The sequence below is a fragment of the Monodelphis domestica genome, chromosome 1 (assembly GCF_027887165.1).
Source record: "Monodelphis domestica isolate mMonDom1 chromosome 1, mMonDom1.pri, whole genome shotgun sequence".
Taxonomy (NCBI): domain Eukaryota; kingdom Metazoa; phylum Chordata; class Mammalia; order Didelphimorphia; family Didelphidae; genus Monodelphis; species Monodelphis domestica.
In genome coordinates, this window is record NC_077227.1 from 577,559,886 (window position 1) to 577,580,979 (window position 21,094).

The window sequence follows — 21,094 nt, forward strand, 5'->3', positions numbered from 1 at the left end:
ATCAAATTAAAAAGCTTTTGTACAAACAAAACCAACGTAAGTAAAATCAGAAGGGAAGCAACAGACTGGGAAACAATCTTCATAAAAACCTCCCACAAAGGTTTAATTACTCAAATTGACAAAGAGCTAAGTCAATTGTCCAAAAAATCAAGCCATTCTCCAATTGATAAATGGGCAAGGGACACGAACAGGCGGTTCTCAGCCAAAGAAATTAAAACTATTAATAAGCACATGAAAAAATGTTCTACATCTCTCATAATCAGAGAGATGCAAATCAAAACAACTCTGAGGTATCACCTCACACCTAGCAGATTGGCTAACATGACAGCTATGGAAAGTAGTGAATGCTGGAGGGGATGTGGCAAAGTAGGGACACTAATTCATTGCTGGTGGAGTTGTGAATTGATCCAACCATTCTGGAGGACAATTTGGAACTATGCCCAAAGGGCGATAAGAGACTGTCTGCCCTTCGATCCAGCCATAGCACAGCTGGGTTTGTACCCCAACAGGGACAATAAGGAAAAAGACTTGTACAAGAATATTCATTAGCTGCGCTCTTCGTGGTGGCCAAAAATTGGAAAATGAGGGCATGCCCTTCAATTGGGGAGTGGCTGAACAAATTGTGGTATATGTTGGTGATGGAATCCTATTGTGCTCAAAGGAATACTAAAGCGGAGGAATTCCATGGAGACTGGAACAACCTCCAGGAGGTGATGCAGAGCGAAAGGAGCAGAACCAGGAGAACATTGTACACAGAGACTGATACACCGTGGTACAATCGAAGGTAATGGACTTCTCCATTGGTGTCAATGCAGTGTCCCTGAACAATCTGCGGGGATCTAAAAAACACTATCCACAAGCAGAGGATGAACTCTGGGATTCAAAACACTGATGAAAAGCAACTGCTTGACTGCAGGGGTGGAGGGGATACGACTGAGGAGAGACTCTAAATGAACACTCTAATGCAGATACCATCAACATGGAAATGGGTTCGAATCAAGAACACATGTGATACCCAGTGAAATCGCGCGGTGGCTATGGGAGAGGTGGGGGTGGGGGGTTGAGGGGGGAGGGAAGAAAAGGAAATGATCTTTGTTTCCAATGAATAATGTTTGGAAATGACCAAATTAAATCAATCAATGACTAGATAGATAGATAGATAAATAAATAAATAAATAAATAAATAAAGTAAAAAAAATAAAAACGAAAAGAAATAATGCCCGCCCCCTCTATCCCCACCCTCCCACCCCTTCTTGTGATCCCTTGGGCATTGGGACCTAGGCGTGGTGTTGCTGAATCAGTGGGCAAGCACAATTTTAGAGCCCTTTAAAGCCCATTCTGTAAAAATGAATTTTGATGACTTACGGAAAAGAAACGTTTAGATCGAAAAACGGCTCCAACGTAGGCTCAAAACTTTTCAACTTGCCAATCAGGTTCCAACTCTTTGGATACTTTTGATAGAGGTCATCAAAAGTATCCTCGGTGATGAAGTGAAGGTCAAATGTGAGCTTCCCTTCGGGGGCAGGCTCAAGGATGCTAAGGAGCCTCTTATTATAAACATAAAATATTTCTTGAAAGACATCAGGATGAATCAAGGATTTCTAATGGGAATGGATTCTAGATGAACCCAAATGGACTCCCAGTTTCCCCAAGGAACGGCTTCTCCTGTGTTTCACCGGCTACACTAATCCTCTCTGATTTGACCAACCCAAATTTATACTATCTAAATAAAACCTACTGCTATTATCTTTGGAAATCTTAACCTCACCTTCAGATGATGAAATAGCAAAGGCTACCTGGTTGAGTCAAGAAGCAAGTTAGGACTCTGAGTCCAAACCAAAGGCCAAGTTTTTCTTTGGTTTTCTCAGAGTTAAAGAATCTACAAAACCCACAATAGATATTCAATAGTGTTTCCCCAGTTGGGAAAGGAAAAGGCTGAGCTCCTTCAGGTCTTTTCCCTCAGACAGACAGACAGAGGGGGGTGGGGTGGCCATGATGCTACCTCCTCCAGTCCTGAGAGAGAGTCTCTGAGAGTGCATATATCTGCCAACTTCCAGAGAGCTTAATTGACACAGAAAAATGGTTATAACTGTCAGCAGTTGAAATGTACACACTCTCTCAGCTCTGCTTCCAACTCCAGTTCTTTTCTCAAGCCAGCCACTTTACTTCTCATCCCTAAACTAATAAAACAGTACTTATTTTCTAATATCACCCTTACAATTCCCAAAATTGGTCTCCAGATCTCTGCTCCTATTATTTTTATGTTATTTTTTTCTTTGTTTGTTTTTCCTTTTCCACTGGTAGCTCTGTGGTCCATCCTTTTCCCGTTGCAGTCCCTTGGTGTCACTCTCGCTGGTCCTGGAGCTTTTCACTAAGGAATTCGGCACAGGATGGATCCTCTCCCTGAATGGAGCCCCAGAGCCTAGGCCAGGTGGAATGGCATGAGCTCCCTCAGGGATGAGGGCTCAGTGGACAGATGGTGAGAGGGATGGGCTGATTCTCCTCCTGCAGCAGGCCAAGGGAGAAGAAAGGCCTGAGAGGACCTTGGAAGGTGACCGGGGGAAAGGCGTAGATCAGGCAGCCCTGGGTCACATTGTAAAATGACAGGTGTCCCCCTTCGTATTGGAGGAAAATGCCCAGCCTGTGCAGGGGTCCTGTATCCTCAGGGTCTTCCATGGTGTGAGAGATCCACAGTTCAAATTGTTCTCCCATGTTGAGGCAAGAGAGGGAGAGCACATCCCCATGGATGCTGCCCTGGTTGTTTCCTGGCCCTGTACAGATGCCCACTTCCCACTCTGTCTTGCTTCCTACCTCCACCTCCCAATAATGGCTCCCTGAGGTGAAGCTCTGAGCACCCAGCACACAAACAAGACGCTCCACCTCTTCCTGCTGGTTGTCCAGAAGGTCCCACCAATGGCTAGCAAGCCTCACGCTCTTCAGATCTCCAGAGATGCTGAGATAGGAATGGGCTGTTCCCGGATCCAGAAGGATGTGGCTCTGGAAGGCCAGTAGGAGCTCCCTCATTCCAGTGGTTCCACACAGAGTCCAGCTTAGGGCAGCAGGCTCTGGACACCGAAGCAGCAGCTCCCGACTCCTTTCCAAAGTGCTCCTCCCAGCCAGGAGCATCTCCACCAGGGGCTGCTCCAAAGTCTTGTCGAGCTCCTCAATCAGCTTCCTGAGGCTTTGGACATACTTGGAGATTCTGGCCTCACTGGTCCATAATCTCTTCACATTCCTTCTCTTTTCCTTGTCCAGGAGATCCTGTTGTTGGTCCTCTGTCCACACAAGGTGGGTCTTGATATATTCTGGCAAGATGACCCGCTTCAGAGTGGCAGCCTCCCTCCGGCACCTCAGCCTCCTTTCTCTCTCCTGCTCCAGCAACATGTGAGCCTCTCTCGCCTTATCCCAGGCCTGGCCAAGGGCTTCCTGCAGCTGTGCCTTGCAGGTCTCCGCAGACTCTTCCAGGGGATACACACGATGACCTTCGTGTTCTTGAGGGAGTAAGCACGAGACACAGAGTGGGCTGAAATCATCTTCACAGAACAGCTTCTGAACGGCTTGGTGTTGGCCACACCTGGCCTGGCCACCCACATCTCTGGGAAGTCTCAGCTGCCTGCTCATGCTGGAGGCCAGGGCCTCCAGGACCTGGGTGGGCTCTAAGGCTCTGGGCTGACTGCTTGCCCTGCACAGTGGGCATGTCCATGGGACTTGGGCTTCCTGCCAGCTCCGAAGAACACACTCTCTGCAGAAGCTATGCCCGCAGTCAAGGGTCACTGGCTGGGTGAAGAGGTCCAAACAGATGGAACAGGTCAGTTCTGACCTGACCTTCTCAGTCATCTCACTGACATCCATCTCTCTGGGACTTGATATCTCTCTGTCTTGCAAGGCTCTCTCTCTCTCTCTCACTCTGTCTCTGTCTCTGTCTCTGTCTCTGTCTCTGTCTCTCTGTCTCTGTCTCTGTCTCTGTCTCTCTGTCTCTCTCTCTCTCTCTCTCTCTTTCTCACTCTCTCTCTCTCTCTCTCTCTCTCTCTCTCTCTCTCTCTCTCTCTCTCTCTCTCTGTCTCCCTCACTCTCTTTCTCTCTCTCTCTATCTTTCTCTCTCTCTCTCACTCTCTGTGTGTGAGTGTGTCTGTCTCAGTCTCTCTGTCTCTCTCTGTCTCTTTCTCTCTCTCTCTCTCCAGAGGCTCCAACTCGCAAGAGAGCAGCTCTCAGGTGAGTAGGACCTTGGTCTGCATTCTTTTTTATTGCCCCCTGGGCACTGCCCCTGAGTTCACACCAAAGGGGCCTGACACCTGGGTTCACACCAAGAGGGCCTTGTCACCTGGTTCATATCAAAGTGGGCGTGGCACCTGGGTTCACACCAAGAGGATCTTTGACACCTGGGTTCACACCTTTGGTCCCCTGGTGTGAGGGCTGCATTCCCAGGAGTCTGAGAGGGCCTGGCACCTGCTAGTCCCCCACCACTCCCATCCCCACCCCCAACCCAGGCATTGGGTGTCTACCTTACTTCCTTTCTCTAGGTCTACAACCAAGAATCAACGACCCTGCAAAACTGACTATACTCTTACAGGGGAAAGTATGGTCATTCAACAAAATAGAAGAATTTCAAGATTTTCTAAAGAAAAGACCAGACCTGAACAGAAAATTGGATGTACAAGCACAGAACTCAAGAGAATCATCGAAAGATAATTAAAAAAGAAAAAACAAAACAAAACAAAAGGAATTCTTGTTAAGAGACTCAATAAGTTAAAATGATACGTATCCCTATAAGAAAAGAGGTCATTGGTAACTCTGAAAAACTGTTGTTATTACCTGGGCAGCAAAGAGAAGTACACTTAGAGGGAACAGTGACAAACCCTATAGGACGAAAAGACGTGACACAAATAGGTATACAGATATATGCATGCAAAAATACATACACATGAGAAGGCATACACACACACACACACACACACATATATATATATATATAATTAGAGCTTAAAAATAGGTTAATATTTAAAGAAATGGGAAAAAGAAACAAATGGGGGTGAATTTATACGTCATAAAGAAGCTCATGGTGGGAGGGGGGAGAACATCAATATACTGGAAGGGTAAAGAGGTCGGAGGCAGGAAATACTCAACTTTTATGTGCTTTGACATTGACTCAAAGAGGGAAAAACCATCCAATTCACTGGGGGCAGAGCATAGATTTACGCCCAATAGGGGAGCAGAAGGGTAACAAAAGGTCTGGTGGGGAGGGAAGTAGTACAAGAGAGGGAGGGGTGGGGGGTTAATTTTAGAAAGACTACACGGAAAATAAGGGGGGGCATAAGAAGGGAGGGGGGTAGAAAGGGATGTAAAATAAGGGTGGGAACAAGGGGGAATGTTTAAAAGCAAACGTTGGTGTAGAAGGAAATAGTGAGAGAAGAAAAGGCCGGAACAGGAACAGAAATCAATATGCCGGGAAAGACACAGCTAGTAATCATAACTCTGAATGTGACTGGAATGAACTCACCCATAAAACGCAAGCGAAGAGCAGAGTGGATTAGAATCCAAAACCCTACCATATGCTGTCTACAAGAAACACACATGAGGAAGGTAGATACACATAGGGTGAAAGTAAGAGGGTGGAGCCAAATCTTTTGGGCATCAACTGACAGAAAGAAGGCAGGAGTCGCAATCGTGATATCCGACAAAGCCAAAGTAAGAATAAATCTAGTTAAAAGAGATAGGGAACGTAATTACATCCTGATAAAAGGCAGTATAGACAGTGAGGAAATATCTGTACTCACCACGTATGCACCAAATGGCATCGCATCCAGATTTCTAAAGGAGAAACTAGAGGAGCTCAAGGACGAGATAGATAGAAAAACTATAAGAGTGGGAGACCTGAACCTTCCTCTCTCTGAACTAGATAAATCAAACCAAAAAAACAAATAAGAAAGAGGTAAGAGAAGTGAATGAAATCTTAGAAAAATTAGAGTTAGTAGACATGTGGAGAAAAATCAATAGGGACAAAAAGGAATGTACCTTCTTCTCTGCAGCACCTGGTACATTCACAAAAATTGACCATGTATTAGGGCATAGAAACATTGCAAGCAAGTGCAAAAGAGCAGAAATAATAAATGCAACGTTCTCAGATCACAATGCAAGGAAAATAATAATGAGTAAGGGAACATGGAGAGGTGAATCGAAAATTAATTGGAAATCAAACAACACGATTCTCCAAAACCAGTTAGTTAAAGAACAAATCATAGAAACAATTAATAACTTCATTGAAGAAAATCACAATGATGAGACATCCTTTCAAAACCTATTGGATGCAGCCAGAGCAGTACTCAGGGGGAGATTTATATCCTTGAGTTCATATATTAACAAATTAAGAAGGGCAGAGGTCAATGGATTGGGCAGGCAAATTAAAAAATTTAGAAAGAGAACAAATTAAAAATCCTCAGATGAAGACTAAATTAGAGATCCTAAAGCTCAAAGGAGAAATTAATAAAACTGAAAGTCAAAGAACTATTGATTTAATAAATAAGAGTAGAAGCTGGTACTTTGAAAAAATTAATAAAAGAGACCCAGTACTAGTCGGTCCAATTAAAAAAAAAAAGAAAAGAAATAAACCGAATTGACAGTCTCCAAGATGAAAAAGGAGACCTCACCTCTAATGAAGGAGAAATTAAGGCTATCGTGAAAAACGACTATGCCCAATTATATGGCAACCAATATGGCAGTCTAGGTGATATGGATGAATACTTACAAAAATATAAATCGCCTAGACTAAAAGAGGAAGAAATAAATTACCTTAACAATCCCATATCAGAAAAAGACATCGAACAAGCCATCAAAGCACTCCCTAAGAAAAAATCCCCAGGTCCAGATGGATTCACAAATGAATTCTATCAAACATTCAAAGGACAACTAATCCCAATAGAAAACAGACTATTTGACAGAATGAGCCAAGAAGGAGTTCTGCCAAATTCGTTTTACGACACAATCATGGTACTGATCCCAAAGCCAGTCAGCTCAAAAACAGAGAAGGAACACCAAAGGCCAATCTCCCTAATGACTATAGATGCAAAAATCTTAAATGGGATACCAGCAAAAAGACTCCAGCAAGTCATCACAAGGGTCATCCACTATGCCCAGGCAGGGTTCATACCAGGAATGCAAGGATGGTTCAATATTAGGAAAACCATCCACATAACTGACCGTACAAACGAGCAAACTGACAAAAATCACATGATCATCTCAATAGATGCAGAAAAAGCCTTTCATTGAATGCAACACCCATTCCTAGTGAAAACACTAGAAAGCATAGGAATTGAAGGGCCTTTCCTAAAAATCATAAACAGTATATAGCTGAAACCATCAGCAAACATCATCTGCAATGGGGATAAACTAGAAGCCTTCCCAATAAGATCGGGAGTAAAACAAGGATGCCCACTATCACCTCGATTATTTAACATTGTACTAGAAACACTAGCAGTAGCAATTAGAGAAGGAATAGAAATGGAAGGTATTAAAACTGGCAATGAGGAGACCGAGCTATCACTCTTTGCTCATGATATGATGGTTTACGTAAGGAATCCTAGAGAACCAACCAAAAAGTTCCTCGAAATAATCAGCAGCTTCAGCAAAGTCGCAGGATACAAAATAAACCCGCATAAGTCATCAGCACTTCTATATATCTCTAACCCATCTCAGCAGCAAGAATTAGAGAGTGAAATTCCATTTAAAGTCACCCTAGACAATATAGAATACTTAGGAATCTGTGTGCCGAGACAAACACAGGAACTATATGAACACAACTACAAAACACTCTCCGCACAGCGAAAACTAGATCTAAACAACTGGAAAAACATTGATTGCTCATGGGTGGGACGAGCTAACATAATAAAAAATGACAATCCTACCCAAATTAATTTACTTGTTTAGTGCCATACCCATTGAACTACCAAAAAACTTCTTTACCGAATTAGAAAACAACCATAAATAAGTTCACTTGGAAGAACAAAAGATCAAGGATATCCAGGGAAATCATGTGGGGAAAAAAAATGCAAAGGAAGGAGGACTTGCAGTCCCAGATCTGAAACTCTACTATGAAGCAGTGGTTATCAAAACAATTTGGTACTGGCTAAGAGACAGAAAGGAGGATCAGTGGAATAGACTTGGCGTAAATGGTCTCAGCAAGACAGCTTATGGGAAAGCCAAAGACCCCAGCTTTGGGGACAAAGATCCATTATGTGATAAAAACTGCTGGGAAAATTGGAAGACAGTGTGGGAGAGATTAGGTTTGGATCAACACCTCACACCCTACACCAAGATGACTTCAGAATGGGTGAATGTCTTGAACATAAAGAAGGCAAGTATAAGTAAATCAGGTGAACGCAGACTAGTATACACGTCAGACCTCTGGGAAGGGAAAGATTTGAAATCCAAGCAAGACTTAGAAAGAGTCACAAAATGTAACATAAATACTTTTGACTACATCAAATTAAAAAGCTTTTGTACAAACAAAACCAACGTAAGTAAAATCAGAAGGGAAGCAACAGACTGGGAAACAATCTTCATAAAAACCTCCCACAAAGGTTTAATTACTCAAATTGACAAAGAGCTAAGTCAATTGTCCAAAAAATCAAGCCATTCTCCAATTGATAAATGGGCAAGGGACACGAACAGGCGGTTCTCAGCCAAAGAAATTAAAACTATTAATAAGCACATGAAAAAATGTTCTACATCTCTCATAATCAGAGAGATGCAAATCAAAACAACTCTGAGGTATCACCTCACACCTAGCAGATTGGCTAACATGACAGCTATGGAAAGTAGTGAATGCTGGAGGGGATGTGGCAAAGTAGGGACACTAATTCATTGCTGGTGGAGTTGTGAATTGATCCAACCATTCTGGAGGACAATTTGGAACTATGCCCAAAGGGCGATAAGAGACTGTCTGCCCTTCGATCCAGCCATAGCACAGCTGGGTTTGTACCCCAACAGGGACAATAAGGAAAAAGACTTGTACAAGAATATTCATTAGCTGCGCTCTTCGTGGTGGCCAAAAATTGGAAAATGAGGGCATGCCCTTCAATTGGGGAGTGGCTGAACAAATTGTGGTATATGTTGGTGATGGAATCCTATTGTGCTCAAAGGAATACTAAAGCGGAGGAATTCCATGGAGACTGGAACAACCTCCAGGAGGTGATGCAGAGCGAAAGGAGCAGAACCAGGAGAACATTGTACACAGAGACTGATACACCGTGGTACAATCGAAGGTAATGGACTTCTCCATTGGTGTCAATGCAGTGTCCCTGAACAATCTGCGGGGATCTAAAAAACACTATCCACAAGCAGAGGATGAACTCTGGGATTCAAAACACTGATGAAAAGCAACTGCTTGACTGCAGGGGTGGAGGGGATACGACTGAGGAGAGACTCTAAATGAACACTCTAATGCAGATACCATCAACATGGAAATGGGTTCGAATCAAGAACACATGTGATACCCAGTGAAATCGCGCGGTGGCTATGGGAGAGGTGGGGGTGGGGGGTTGAGGGGGGAGGGAAGAAAAGGAAATGATCTTTGTTTCCAATGAATAATGTTTGGAAATGACCAAATTAAATCAATCAATGACTAGATAGATAGATAAATAAATAAATAAATAAATAAAGTAAAAAAAATAAAAACGAAAAGAAATAATGCCCGCCCCCTCTATCCCCACCCTCCCACCCCTTCTTGTGATCCCTTGGGCATTGGGACCTAGGCGTGGTGTTGCTGAATCAGTGGGCAAGCACAATTTTAGAGCCCTTTAAAGCCCATTCTGTAAAAATGAATTTTGATGACTTACGGAAAAGAAACGTTTAGATCGAAAAACGGCTCCAACGTAGGCTCAAAACTTTTCAACTTGCCAATCAGGTTCCAACTCTTTGGATACTTTTGATAGAGGTCATCAAAAGTATCCTCGGTGATGAAGTGAAGGTCAAATGTGAGCTTCCCTTCGGGGGCAGGCTCAAGGATGCTAAGGAGCCTCTTATTATAAACATAAAATATTTCTTGAAAGACATCAGGATGAATCAAGGATTTCTAATGGGAATGGATTCTAGATGAACCCAAATGGACTCCCAGTTTCCCCAAGGAACGGCTTCTCCTGTGTTTCACCGGCTACACTAATCCTCTCTGATTTGACCAACCCAAATTTATACTATCTAAATAAAACCTACTGCTATTATCTTTGGAAATCTTAACCTCACCTTCAGATGATGAAATAGCAAAGGCTACCTGGTTGAGTCAAGAAGCAAGTTAGGACTCTGAGTCCAAACCAAAGGCCAAGTTTTTCTTTGGTTTTCTCAGAGTTAAAGAATCTACAAAACCCACAATAGATATTCAATAGTGTTTCCCCAGTTGGGAAAGGAAAAGGCTGAGCTCCTTCAGGTCTTTTCCCTCAGACAGACAGACAGAGGGGGGTGGGGTGGCCATGATGCTACCTCCTCCAGTCCTGAGAGAGAGTCTCTGAGAGTGCATATATCTGCCAACTTCCAGAGAGCTTAATTGACACAGAAAAATGGTTATAACTGTCAGCAGTTGAAATGTACACACTCTCTCAGCTCTGCTTCCAACTCCAGTTCTTTTCTCAAGCCAGCCACTTTACTTCTCATCCCTAAACTAATAAAACAGTACTTATTTTCTAATATCACCCTTACAATTCCCAAAATTGGTCTCCAGATCTCTGCTCCTATTATTTTTATGTTATTTTTTTCTTTGTTTGTTTTTCCTTTTCCACTGGTAGCTCTGTGGTCCATCCTTTTCCCGTTGCAGTCCCTTGGTGTCACTCTCGCTGGTCCTGGAGCTTTTCACTAAGGAATTCGGCACAGGATGGATCCTCTCCCTGAATGGAGCCCCAGAGCCTAGGCCAGGTGGAATGGCATGAGCTCCCTCAGGGATGAGGGCTCAGTGGACAGATGGTGAGAGGGATGGGCTGATTCTCCTCCTGCAGCAGGCCAAGGGAGAAGAAAGGCCTGAGAGGACCTTGGAAGGTGACCGGGGGAAAGGCGTAGATCAGGCAGCCCTGGGTCACATTGTAAAATGACAGGTGTCCCCCTTCGTATTGGAGGAAAATGCCCAGCCTGTGCAGGGGTCCTGTATCCTCAGGGTCTTCCATGGTGTGAGAGATCCACAGTTCAAATTGTTCTCCCATGTTGAGGCAAGAGAGGGAGAGCACATCCCCATGGATGCTGCCCTGGTTGTTTCCTGGCCCTGTACAGATGCCCACTTCCCACTCTGTCTTGCTTCCTACCTCCACCTCCCAATAATGGCTCCCTGAGGTGAAGCTCTGAGCACCCAGCACACAAACAAGACGCTCCACCTCTTCCTGCTGGTTGTCCAGAAGGTCCCACCAATGGCTAGCAAGCCTCACGCTCTTCAGATCTCCAGAGATGCTGAGATAGGAATGGGCTGTTCCCGGATCCAGAAGGATGTGGCTCTGGAAGGCCAGTAGGTGCTCCCTCATTCCAGTGGTTCCACACAGAGTCCAGCTTAGGGCAGCAGGCTCTGGACACCGAAGCAGCAGCTCCCGACTCCTTTCCAAAGTGCTCCTCCCAGCCAGGAGCATCTCCACCAGGGGCTGCTCCAAAGTCTTGTCGAGCTCCTCAATCAGCTTCCTGAGGCTTTGGACATACTTGGAGATTCTGGCCTCACTGGTCCATAATCTCTTCACATTCCTTCTCTTTTCCTTGTCCAGGAGATCCTGTTGTTGGTCCTCTGTCCACACAAGGTGGGTCTTGATATATTCTGGCAAGATGACCCGCTTCAGAGTGGCAGCCTCCCTCCGGCACCTCAGCCTCCTTTCTCTCTCCTGCTCCAGCAACATGTGAGCCTCTCTCGCCTTATCCCAGGCCTGGCCAAGGGCTTCCTGCAGCTGTGCCTTGCAGGTCTCCGCAGACTCTTCCAGGGGATACACACGATGACCTTCGTGTTCTTGAGGGAGTAAGCACGAGACACAGAGTGGGCTGAAATCATCTTCACAGAACAGCTTCTGAACGGCTTGGTGTTGGCCACACCTGGCCTGGCCACCCACATCTCTGGGAAGTCTCAGCTGCCTGCTCATGCTGGAGGCCAGGGCCTCCAGGACCTGGGTGGGCTCTAAGGCTCTGGGCTGACTGCTTGCCCTGCACAGTGGGCATGTCCATGGGACTTGGGCTTCCTGCCAGCTCCGAAGAACACACTCTCTGCAGAAGCTATGCCCGCAGTCAAGGGTCACTGGCTGGGTGAAGAGGTCCAAACAGATGGAACAGGTCAGTTCTGACCTGACCTTCTCAGTCATCTCACTGACATCCATCTCTCTGGGACTTGATATCTCTCTGTCTTGCAAGGCTCTCTCTCTCTCTCTCACTCTGTCTCTGTCTCTGTCTCTGTCTCTGTCTCTGTCTCTCTGTCTCTGTCTCTGTCTCTGTCTCTCTGTCTCTCTCTCTCTCTCTCTCTCTTTCTCACTCTCTCTCTCTCTCTCTCTCTCTCTCTCTCTCTCTCTCTCTCTCTCTCTCTGTCTCCCTCACTCTCTTTCTCTCTCTCTCTATCTTTCTCTCTCTCTCTCACTCTCTGTGTGTGAGTGTGTCTGTCTCAGTCTCTCTGTCTCTCTCTGTCTCTTTCTCTCTCTCTCTCTCCAGAGGCTCCAACTCGCAAGAGAGCAGCTCTCAGGTGAGTAGGACCTTGGTCTGCATTCTTTTTTATTGCCCCCTGGGCACTGCCCCTGAGTTCACACCAAAGGGGCCTGACACCTGGGTTCACACCAAGAGGGCCTTGTCACCTGGTTCATATCAAAGTGGGCGTGGCACCTGGGTTCACACCAAGAGGATCTTTGACACCTGGGTTCACACCTTTGGTCCCCTGGTGTGAGGGCTGCATTCCCAGGAGTCTGAGAGGGCCTGGCACCTGCTAGTCCCCCACCACCACTCCCATCCCCACCCCCAACCCAGGCATTGGGTGTCTACCTTACTTCCTTTCTCTAGGTCTACAACCAAGAATCAACGACCCTGCAAAACTGACTATACTCTTACAGGGGAAAGTATGGTCATTCAACAAAATAGAAGAATTTCAAGATTTTCTAAAGAAAAGACCAGACCTGAACAGAAAATTGGATGTACAAGCACAGAACTCAAGAGAATCATCGAAAGATAATTAAAAAAGAAAAAACAAAACAAAACAAAAGGAATTCTTGTTAAGAGACTCAATAAGTTAAAATGATACGTATCCCTATAAGAAAAGAGGTCATTGGTAACTCTGAAAAACTGTTGTTATTACCTGGGCAGCAAAGAGAAGTACACTTAGAGGGAACAGTGACAAACCCTATAGGACGAAAAGACGTGACACAAATAGGTATACAGATATATGCATGCAAAAATACATACACATGAGAAGGCATACACACACACACACACACATATATATATATATATAATTAGAGCTTAAAAATAGGTTAATATTTAAAGAAATGGGAAAAAGAAACAAATGGGGGTGAATTTATACGTCATAAAGAAGCTCATGGTGGGAGGGGGGAGAACATCAATATACTGGAAGGGTAAAGAGGTCGGAGGCAGGAAATACTCAACTTTTATGTGCTTTGACATTGACTCAAAGAGGGAAAAACCATCCAATTCACTGGGGGCAGAGCATAGATTTACGCCCAATAGGGGAGCAGAAGGGTAACAAAAGGTCTGGTGGGGAGGGAAGTAGTACAAGAGAGGGAGGGGTGGGGGGTTAATTTTAGAAAGACTACACGGAAAATAAGGGGGGGCATAAGAAGGGAGGGGGGTAGAAAGGGATGTAAAATAAGGGTGGGAACAAGGGGGAATGTTTAAAAGCAAACGTTGGTGTAGAAGGAAATAGTGAGAGAAGAAAAGGCCGGAACAGGAACAGAAATCAATATGCCGGGAAAGACACAGCTAGTAATCATAACTCTGAATGTGACTGGAATGAACTCACCCATAAAACGCAAGCGAAGAGCAGAGTGGATTAGAATCCAAAACCCTACCATATGCTGTCTACAAGAAACACACATGAGGAAGGTAGATACACATAGGGTGAAAGTAAGAGGGTGGAGCCAAATCTTTTGGGCATCAACTGACAGAAAGAAGGCAGGAGTCGCAATCGTGATATCCGACAAAGCCAAAGTAAGAATAAATCTAGTTAAAAGAGATAGCGAACGTAATTACATCCTGATAAAAGGCAGTATAGACAGTGAGGAAATATCTGTACTCACCACGTATGCACCAAATGGCATCGCATCCAGATTTCTAAAGGAGAAACTAGAGGAGCTCAAGGACGAGATAGATAGAAAAACTATAAGAGTGGGAGACCTGAACCTTCCTCTCTCTGAACTAGATAAATCAAACCAAAAAAACAAATAAGAAAGAGGTAAGAGAAGTGAATGAAATCTTAGAAAAATTAGAGTTAGTAGACATGTTGAGAAAAATCAATAGGGACAAAAAGGAATGTACCTTCTTCTCTGCAGCACCTGGTACATTCACAAAAATTGACCATGTATTAGGGCATAGAAACATTGCAAGCAAGTGCAAAAGAGCAGAAATAATAAATGCAACGTTCTCAGATCACAATGCAAGGAAAATAATAATGAGTAAGGGAACATGGAGAGGTGAATCGAAAATTAATTGGAAATCAAACAACACGATTCTCCAAAACCAGTTAGTTAAAGAACAAATCATAGAAACAATTAATAACTTCATTGAAGAAAATCACAATGATGAGACATCCTTTCAAAACCTATTGGATGCAGCCAGAGCAGTACTCAGGGGGAGATTTATATCCTTGAGTTCATATATTAACAAATTAAGAAGGGCAGAGGTCAATGGATTGGGCAGGCAAATTAAAAAATTTAGAAAGAGAACAAATTAAAAATCCTCAGATGAAGACTAAATTAGAGATCCTAAAGCTCAAAGGAGAAATTAATAAAACTGAAAGTCAAAGAACTATTGATTTAATAAATAAGAGTAGAAGCTGGTACTTTGAAAAAATTAATAAAAGAGACCCAGTACTAGTCGGTCCAATTAAAAAAAAAAAGAAAAGAAATAAACCGAATTGACAGTCTCCAAGATGAAAAAGGAGACCTCACCTCTAATGAAGGAGAAATTAAGGCTATCGTGAAAAACGACTATGCCCAATTATATGGCAACCAATATGGCAGTCTAGGTGATATGGATGAATACTTACAAAAATATAAATCGCCTAGACTAAAAGAGGAAGAAATAAATTACCTTAACAATCCCATATCAGAAAAAGACATCGAACAAGCCATCAAAGCACTCCCTAAGAAAAAATCCCCAGGTCCAGATGGATTCACAAATGAATTCTATCAAACATTCAAAGGACAACTAATCCCAATAGAAAACAGACTATTTGACAGAATGAGCCAAGAAGGAGTTCTGCCAAATTCGTTTTACGACACAATCATGGTACTGATCCCAAAGCCAGTCAGCTCAAAAACAGAGAAGGAACACCAAAGGCCAATCTCCCTAATGACTATAGATGCAAAAATCTTAAATAGGATACCAGCAAAAAGACTCCACCAAGTCATCACAAGGGTCATCCACTATGCCCAGGCAGGGTTCATACCAGGAATGCAAGGATGGTTCAATATTAGGAAAACCATCCACATAACTGACCGTACAAACGAGCAAACTGACAAAAATCACATGATCATCTCAATAGATGCAGAAAAAGCCTTTCATTGAATGCAACACCCATTCCTAGTGAAAACACTAGAAAGCATAGGAATTGAAGGGCCTTTCCTAAAAATCATAAACAGTATATAGCTGAAACCATCAGCAAACATCATCTGCAATGGGGATAAACTAGAAGCCTTCCCAATAAGATCGGGAGTAAAACAAGGATGCCCACTATCACCTCGATTATTTAACATTGTACTAGAAACACTAGCAGTAGCAATTAGAGAAGGAATAGAAATGGAAGGTATTAAAACTGGCAATGAGGAGACCGAGCTATCACTCTTTGCTCATGATATGATGGTTTACGTAAGGAATCCTAGAGAACCAACCAAAAAGTTCCTCGAAATAATCAGCAGCTTCAGCAAAGTCGCAGGATACAAAATAAACCCGCATAAGTCATCAGCACTTCTATATATCTCTAACCCATCTCAGCAGCAAGAATTAGAGAGTGAAATTCCATTTAAAGTCACCCTAGACAATATAGAATACTTAGGAATCTGTGTGCCGAGACAAACACAGGAACTATATGAACACAACTACAAAACACTCTCCACACAGCGAAAACTAGATCTAAACAACTGGAAAAACATTGATTGCTCATGGGTGGGACGAGCTAACATAATAAAAAATGACAATCCTACCCAAATTAATTTACTTGTTTAGTGCCATACCCATTGAACTACCAAAAAACTTCTTTACCGAATTAGAAAACAACCATAAATAAGTTCACTTGGAAGAACAAAAGATCAAGGATATCCAGGGAAATCATGTGGGGAAAAAAAATGCAAAGGAAGGAGGACTTGCAGTCCCAGATCTGAAACTCTACTATGAAGCAGTGGTTATCAAAACAATTTGGTACTGGCTAAGAGACAGAAAGGAGGATCAGTGGAATAGACTTGGCGTAAATGGTCTCAGCAAGACAGCTTATGGGAAAGCCAAAGACCCCAGCTTTGGGGACAAAGATCCATTATGTGATAAAAACTGCTGGGAAAATTGGAAGACAGTGTGGGAGAGATTAGGTTTGGATCAACACCTCACACCCTACACCAAGATGACTTCAGAATGGGTGAATGTCTTGAACATAAAGAAGGCAAGTATAAGTAAATCAGGTGAACGCAGACTAGTATACACGTCAGACCTCTGGGAAGGGAAAGATTTGAAATCCAAGCAAGACTTAGAAAGAGTCACAAAATGTAACATAAATACTTTTGACTACATCAAATTAAAAAGCTTTTGTACAAACAAAACCAACGTAAGTAAAATCAGAAGGGAAGCAACAGACTGGGAAACAATCTTCATAAAAACCTCCCACAAAGGTTTAATTACTCAAATTGACAAAGAGCTAAGTCAATTGTCCAAAAAATCAAGCCATTCTCCAATTGATAAATGGGCAAGGGACACGAACAGGCGGTTCTCAGCCAAAGAAATTAAAACTATTAATAAGCACATGAAAAAATGTTCTACATCTCTCATAATCAGAGAGATGCAAATCAAAACAACTCTGAGGTATCACCTCACACCTAGCAGATTGGCTAACATGACAGCTATGGAAAGTAGTGAATGCTGGAGGGGATGTGGCAAAGTAGGGACACTAATTCATTGCTGGTGGAGTTGTGAATTGATCCAACCATTCTGGAGGACAATTTGGAACTATGCCCAAAGGGCGATAAGAGACTGTCTGCCCTTCGATCCAGCCATAGCACAGCTGGGTTTGTACCCCAACAGGGACAATAAGGAAAAAGACTTGTACAAGAATATTCATTAGCTGCGCTCTTCGTGGTGGCCAAAAATTGGAAAATGAGGGCATGCCCTTCAATTGGGGAGTGGCTGAACAAATTGTGGTATATGTTGGTGATGGAATCCTATTGTGCTCAAAGGAATACTAAAGCGGAGGAATTCCATGGAGACTGGAACAACCTCCAGGAGGTGATGCAGAGCGAAAGGAGCAGAACCAGGAGAACATTGTACACAGAGACTGATACACCGTGGTACAATCGAAGGTAATGGACTTCTCCATTGGTGTCAATGCAGTGTCCCTGAACAATCTGCGGGGATCTAAAAAACACTATCCACAAGCAGAGGATGAACTCTGGGATTCAAAACACTGATGAAAAGCAACTGCTTGACTGCAGGGGTGGAGGGGATACGACTGAGGAGAGACTCTAAATGAACACTCTAATGCAGATACCATCAACATGGAAATGGGTTCGAATCAAGAACACATGTGATACCCAGTGAAATCGCGCGGTGGCTATGGGAGAGGTGGGGGTGGGGGGTTGAGGGGGGAGGGAAGAAAAGGAAATGATCTTTGTTTCCAATGAATAATGTTTGGAAATGACCAAATTAAATCAATCAATGACTAGATAGATAGATAGATAAATAAATAAATAAATAAATAAATAAAGTAAAAAAAATAAAAATGAAAAGAAATAATGCCCGCCCCCTCTATCCCCACCCTCCCACCCCTTCTTGTGATCCCTTGGGCATTGGGACCTAGGCGTGGTGTTGCTGAATCAGTGGGCAAGCACAATTTTAGAGCCCTTTAAAGCCCATTCTGTAAAAATGAATTTTGATGACTTACGGAAAAGAAACGTTTAGATCGAAAAACGGCTCCAACGTAGGCTCAAAACTTTTCAACTTGCCAATCAGGTTCCAACTCTTTGGATACTTTTGATAGAGGTCATCAAAAGTATCCTCGGTGATGAAGTGAAGGTCAAATGTGAGCTTCCCTTCGGGGGCAGGCTCAAGGATGCTAAGGAGCCTCTTATTATAAACATAAAATATTTCTTGAAAGACATCAGGATGAATCAAGGATTTCTAATGGGAATGGATTCTAGATGAACCCAAATGGACTCCCAGTTTCCCCAAGGAACGGCTTCTCCTGTGTTTCACCGGCTACACTAATCCTCTCTGATTTGACCAACCCAAATTTATACTATCTAAATAAAACCTACTGCTATTATCTTTGGAAATCTTAACCTCACCTTCAGATGATGAAATAGCAAAGGCTACCTGGTTGAGTCAAGAAGCAAGTTAGGACTCTGAGTCCAAACCAAAGGCCAAGTTTTTCTTTGGTTTTCTCAGAGTTAAAGAATCTACAAAACCCACAATAGATATTCAATAGTGTTTCCCCAGTTGGGAAAGGAAAAGGCTGAGCTCCTTCAGGTCTTTTCCCTCAGACAGACAGACAGAGGGGGGTGGGGTGGCCATGATGCTACCTCCTCCAGTCCTGAGAGAGAGTCTCTGAGAGTGCATATATCTGCCAACTTCCAGAGAGCTTAATTGACACAGAAAAATGGTTATAACTGTCAGCAGTTGAAATGTACACACTCTCTCAGCTCTGCTTCCAACTCCAGTTCTTTTCTCAAGCCAGCCACTTTACTTCTCATCCCTAAACTAATAAAACAGTACTTATTTTCTAATATCACCCTTACAATTCCCAAAATTGGTCTCCAGATCTCTGCTCCTATTATTTTTATGTTATTTTTTTCTTTGTTTGTTTTTCCTTTTCCACTGGTAGCTCTGTGGTCCATCCTTTTCCCGTTGCAGTCCCTTGGTGTCACTCTCGCTGGTCCTGGAGCTTTTCACTAAGGAATTCGGCACAGGATGGATCCTCTCCCTGAATGGAGCCCCAGAGCCTAGGCCAGGTGGAATGGCATGAGCTCCCTCAGGGATGAGGGCTCAGTGGACAGATGGTGAGAGGGATGGGCTGATTCTCCTCCTGCAGCAGGCCAAGGGAGAAGAAAGGCCTGAGAGGACCTTGGAAGGTGACCGGGGGAAAGGCGTAGATCAGGCAGCCCTGGGTCACATTGTAAAATGACAGGTGTCCCCCTTCGTATTGGAGGAAAATGCCCAGCCTGTGCAGGGGTCCTGTATCCTCAGGGTCTTCCATGGTGTGAGAGATCCACAGTTCAAATTGTTCTCCCATGTTGAGGCAAGAGAGGGAGAGCACATCCCCATGGATGCTGCCCTGGTTGTTTCCTGGCCCTGTACAGATGCCCACTTCCCACTCTGTCTTGCTTCCTACCTCCACCTCCCAATAATGGCTCCCTGAGGTGAAGCTCTGAGCACCCAGCACACAAACAAGACGCTCCACCTCTTCCTGCTGGTTGTCCAGAAGGTCCCACCAATGGCTAGCAAGCCTCACGCTCTTCAGATCTCCAGAGATGCTGAGATAGGAATGGGCTGTTCCCGGATCCAGAAGGATGTGGCTCTGGAAGGCCAGTAGGAGCTCCCTCATTCCAGTGGTTCCACACAGAGTCCAGCTTAGGGCAGCAGGCTCTGGACACCGAAGCAGCAGCTCCCGACTCCTTTCCAAAGTGCTCCTCCCAGCCAGGAGCATCTCCACCAGGGGCTGCTCCAAAGTCTTGTCGAGCTCCTCAATCAGCTTCCAGAGGCTTTGGACATACTTGGAGATTCTGGCCTCACTGGTCCATAATCTCTTCACATTCCTTCTCTTTTCCTTGTCCAGGAGATCCTGTTGTTGGTCCTCTGTCCACACAAGGTGGGTCTTGATATATTCTGGCAAGATGACCCGCTTCAGAGTGGCAGCCTCCCTCCGGCACCTCAGCCTCCTTTCTCTCTCCTGCTCCAGCAACATGTGAGCCTCTCTCGCCTTATCCCAGGCCTGGCCAAGGGCTTCCTGCAGCTGTGCCTTGCAGGTCTCCGCAGACTCTTCCAGGGGATACACACGATGACCTTCGTGTTCTTGAGGGAGTAAGCACGAGACACAGAGTGGGCTGAAATCATCTTCACAGAACAGCTTCTGAACGGCTTGGTGTTGGCCACACCTGGCCTGGCCACCCACATCTCTGGGAAGTCTCAGCTGCCTGCTCATGCTGGAGGCCAGGGCCTCCAGGACCTGGGTGGGCTCTAAGGCTCTGGGCTGACTGCTTGCCCTGCACAGTGGGCATGTCCATGGGACTTGGGCTTCCTGCCAGCTCCGAAGAACACACTCTCTGCAGAAGCTATGCCCGCAGTCAAGGGTCACTGGCTGGGTGAAGAGGTCCAAACAGATGGAACAGGTCAGTTCTGACCTGACCTTCTCAGTCATCTCACTGACATCCATCTCTCTGGGACTTGATATCTCTCTGTCTTGCAAGGCTCTCTCTCTCTCTCTCACTCTGTCTCTGTCTCTGTCTCTGTCTCTGTCTCTGTCTCTCTGTCTCTGTCTCTGTCTCTGTCTCTCTGTCTCTCTCTCTCTCTCTCTCTCTTTCTCACTCTCTCTCTCTCTCTCTCTCTCTCTCTCTCTCTCTCTCTCTCTCTCTCTGTCTCCCTCACTCTCTTTCTCTCTCTCTCTATCTTTCTCTCTCTCTCTCACTCTCTGTGTGTGAGTGTGTCTGTCTCAGTCTCTCTGTCTCTCTCTGTCTCTTTCTCT

General features: G+C 44.3%; 3 protein-coding genes across 3 annotated transcripts; all 3 read right to left on the reverse strand.

The window, feature by feature from the left end:
• Positions 1-2,208: 2,208 nt before the first annotated feature.
• On the reverse strand, positions 2,209-3,983 carry LOC130453715 (probable E3 ubiquitin-protein ligase TRIML1). The gene has a single exon (XM_056793991.1). It carries the CDS (start codon positions 3,850-3,852, stop codon positions 2,452-2,454), a length of 1,401 nt encoding a protein of 466 aa, XP_056649969.1. The 5' UTR covers positions 3,853-3,983; the 3' UTR covers positions 2,209-2,451.
• Positions 3,984-10,673: 6,690 nt separating this feature from the next.
• Positions 10,674-12,317, reverse strand: LOC130457293 (probable E3 ubiquitin-protein ligase TRIML1). The gene has a single exon (XM_056817609.1). It carries the CDS (start codon positions 12,315-12,317, stop codon positions 10,917-10,919), a length of 1,401 nt encoding a protein of 466 aa, XP_056673587.1. The 3' UTR covers positions 10,674-10,916.
• Positions 12,318-19,384: 7,067 nt separating this feature from the next.
• Positions 19,385-20,785, reverse strand: LOC130457295 (probable E3 ubiquitin-protein ligase TRIML1). The gene has a single exon (XM_056817623.1). The coding sequence runs from the start codon at positions 20,783-20,785 to the stop codon at positions 19,385-19,387; it is 1,401 nt and encodes a 466-aa protein (XP_056673601.1).
• Between the last annotated feature and the right edge of the window lie 309 nt (positions 20,786-21,094).

Coding starts and splice junctions, on each gene's coding strand:
- LOC130453715 (XM_056793991.1), bottom strand. CDS start 3,852: ATGGATGTCAGTGAGATGACTGAGAAGGTCAGGTCAGAACTGACCTGT.
- LOC130457293 (XM_056817609.1), bottom strand. CDS start 12,317: ATGGATGTCAGTGAGATGACTGAGAAGGTCAGGTCAGAACTGACCTGT.
- LOC130457295 (XM_056817623.1), bottom strand. CDS start 20,785: ATGGATGTCAGTGAGATGACTGAGAAGGTCAGGTCAGAACTGACCTGT.